Source organism: Macaca fascicularis, chromosome 3, assembly GCF_037993035.2.
Source record: "Macaca fascicularis isolate 582-1 chromosome 3, T2T-MFA8v1.1".
NCBI classification, from domain to species: Eukaryota; Metazoa; Chordata; class Mammalia; order Primates; family Cercopithecidae; genus Macaca; species Macaca fascicularis.
This window is the reverse complement of record NC_088377.1, coordinates 112193969-112196046: the sequence shown is the minus strand read 5'-3', so window position 1 is coordinate 112196046 and position 2078 is coordinate 112193969. Positions and strand designations below refer to the sequence as shown.

Here is a 2078-nt window from a genome sequence, read left to right as displayed (position 1 = left end):
TTCTGAAAAAAGAAAACTCTGAAGCATTCACACGTAAGTTTTCCAATCACTTTCAAATACCTCTACAAAACACCGTCAAAAGCCTGAAATCTTGCAGCAGAAGGGCTATAGTTAAAGCTGCGGGGCTCACAAAATCATCAAAGAAGCCAGATGAGACAACCCAGCCAGGAAATCATAGTGATTATTCTTAACCTGTTTTTCCCTAATTTAAGGTAAACTCTTATATACCTGATGTGGGATGTAGAAAGTTACACTGGAGCAAGCTGACTCTTCTGCTGAACTTTTAATCAAACCTAAGAAAAAATAAAGGCAAGGTTTATTTTTATTAATCTTATTTTATTTTAAAATAGCATAACCTAGAAGTTATTCTGTTATAAAGGAACATGGCTGAACAGGTAGGAAACAGATTCCCCATTATGAGTTCTCCTTATGGCTTCTGCAAGGATCATGGAGATGTCAATTACTCGTATTTTGGAGCAATGCTTCATCTTATCCTCTTGAGGTATGGTATTGGTGACTACCACTGCTTCAAAGCATGCAGTGTTGATGCGAGAAATGGCTGGGCCAGAAAAGATTCCATGTGTCAAGATAGCATAAACTCTGGTGGCTCCAGCTGAGAGAAGTTTGTCAGCTGCGAGGCAGATTGTACCACAAGTGTCTGCCATGTCATCTACAAGGATAGCCACACGATCATTCACATCTCCCACTAGCACCATGCAGTCCACTTCATTGGCCTTCTTCCGTTCTTTATGAATCAAAGCAAAGTCCACTTTCAACTGGTCTGCAATGGAGGTCACTCTCTTAGCTCCACCAGCATCTGGCGAGACAATAGTGCAGTTCTTCCACTCAGAGATATTCTCCCTTATCCACTTCAGGACAGTTGGCTCTGCATACAGGTTGTCTACTGGGATATCAAAAAAGCCCTGAATTTGAGAAGCATGTAGGTCCATGGTGATGATATGATCCGCACCTGCTATAGACAGCATATTTGCAACAAGCTTGGCAGAGATTGGGGCCCGGCTCTTATCCTTCTTATCCTGTCGGGCATAAGGGAAGCATGGGATGACTGCAGTAACTCGGCTAGCTGAAGCAATCTTGCAGGCATTAATCATGATCAAAAGCTCCATTAGACTGTCGTTGATTTCGCCACAACCACTCTGAACGATGTAGACATCCTCTCCACGCACACTCTCATCAATTTCCACGCAGGTCTCCTGGTTGCTGAATTTCTTAGTCACCACCTTGCCTAGCTCCAGGCCCAGGCGGTCGGCTATTTTCTGGGATAAGTCCTGGTGGGAGCTGCCGCTGAAGATTTTGATATTCGGCATCCTGGCCAACTACCAGAGGCACTCTGTCGAGCGATCCAGCTGCCGCTGAGACTGGAACGGAAGTGAAGCACAGACTCTAACGGCTTCCGGTTGTTACTCAACCGTTAGAGTCCCTTCCCCCTTGCGGCGCGTGGTCCCAAATTGACCCTGGGTCTTTTGAAAAAATTCCTCCTCGCCACCTCCCACTTCACACTTTTGCTTGCCATCTCCCACTTCACACTTTTAAACTAAATAATCAAGAATTTACACTGTAAGGAATTTTTTTCTATTAGCACCAGTATTAGTTTCCTAGGGCTATTTAAACAAATTTGAATGCATAAAAACATAAAACTTCTACCAAGCAAAACCCAAGTTTAAAAGGAAAATTACCTACTAAAGTATATGCAAAGGATTATTTTAGAAAGAATTTCCCCCAATGAAGTGAGAAAAAGACAATAAAACAGAAAGTTGAAAAATGGCATAAATAGGCAATCACAGTAAAAAAATAAATGGTTAAGAAACGTGAAACAATTGAGGTAATCAAGAAAACGCTATTTTCACACATCAAGTAGTCAAAATGTTAAGATGGATAAGGTCTTCTATTTGGATGGAATGTATAAATATGTACGTTTTGCATGGCTAATTTTGCACATAAGCTTTGACTCATCATGTATACTTCTAGGAATCTATTTCAGAGAAATTTTCACAAGCACCCCAAATATATATGGCTACATAGTAGTGTTGCTGTATTCATTCATTCAATAAATATTT

The 2078-nt window shown here is 41.1% G+C and overlaps 1 protein-coding gene across 1 annotated transcript; it reads right to left on the bottom strand.

Annotated features, from left to right (window-relative positions):
* Positions 1-319: 319 nt before the first annotated feature.
* On the bottom strand, positions 320-1340 carry PRPS1L1 (phosphoribosyl pyrophosphate synthetase 1 like 1). The gene has a single exon (XM_005550040.4). It carries the CDS (start codon positions 1326-1328, stop codon positions 372-374), a length of 957 nt encoding a protein of 318 aa, XP_005550097.1. The 5' UTR covers positions 1329-1340; the 3' UTR covers positions 320-371.
* Between the last annotated feature and the right edge of the window lie 738 nt (positions 1341-2078).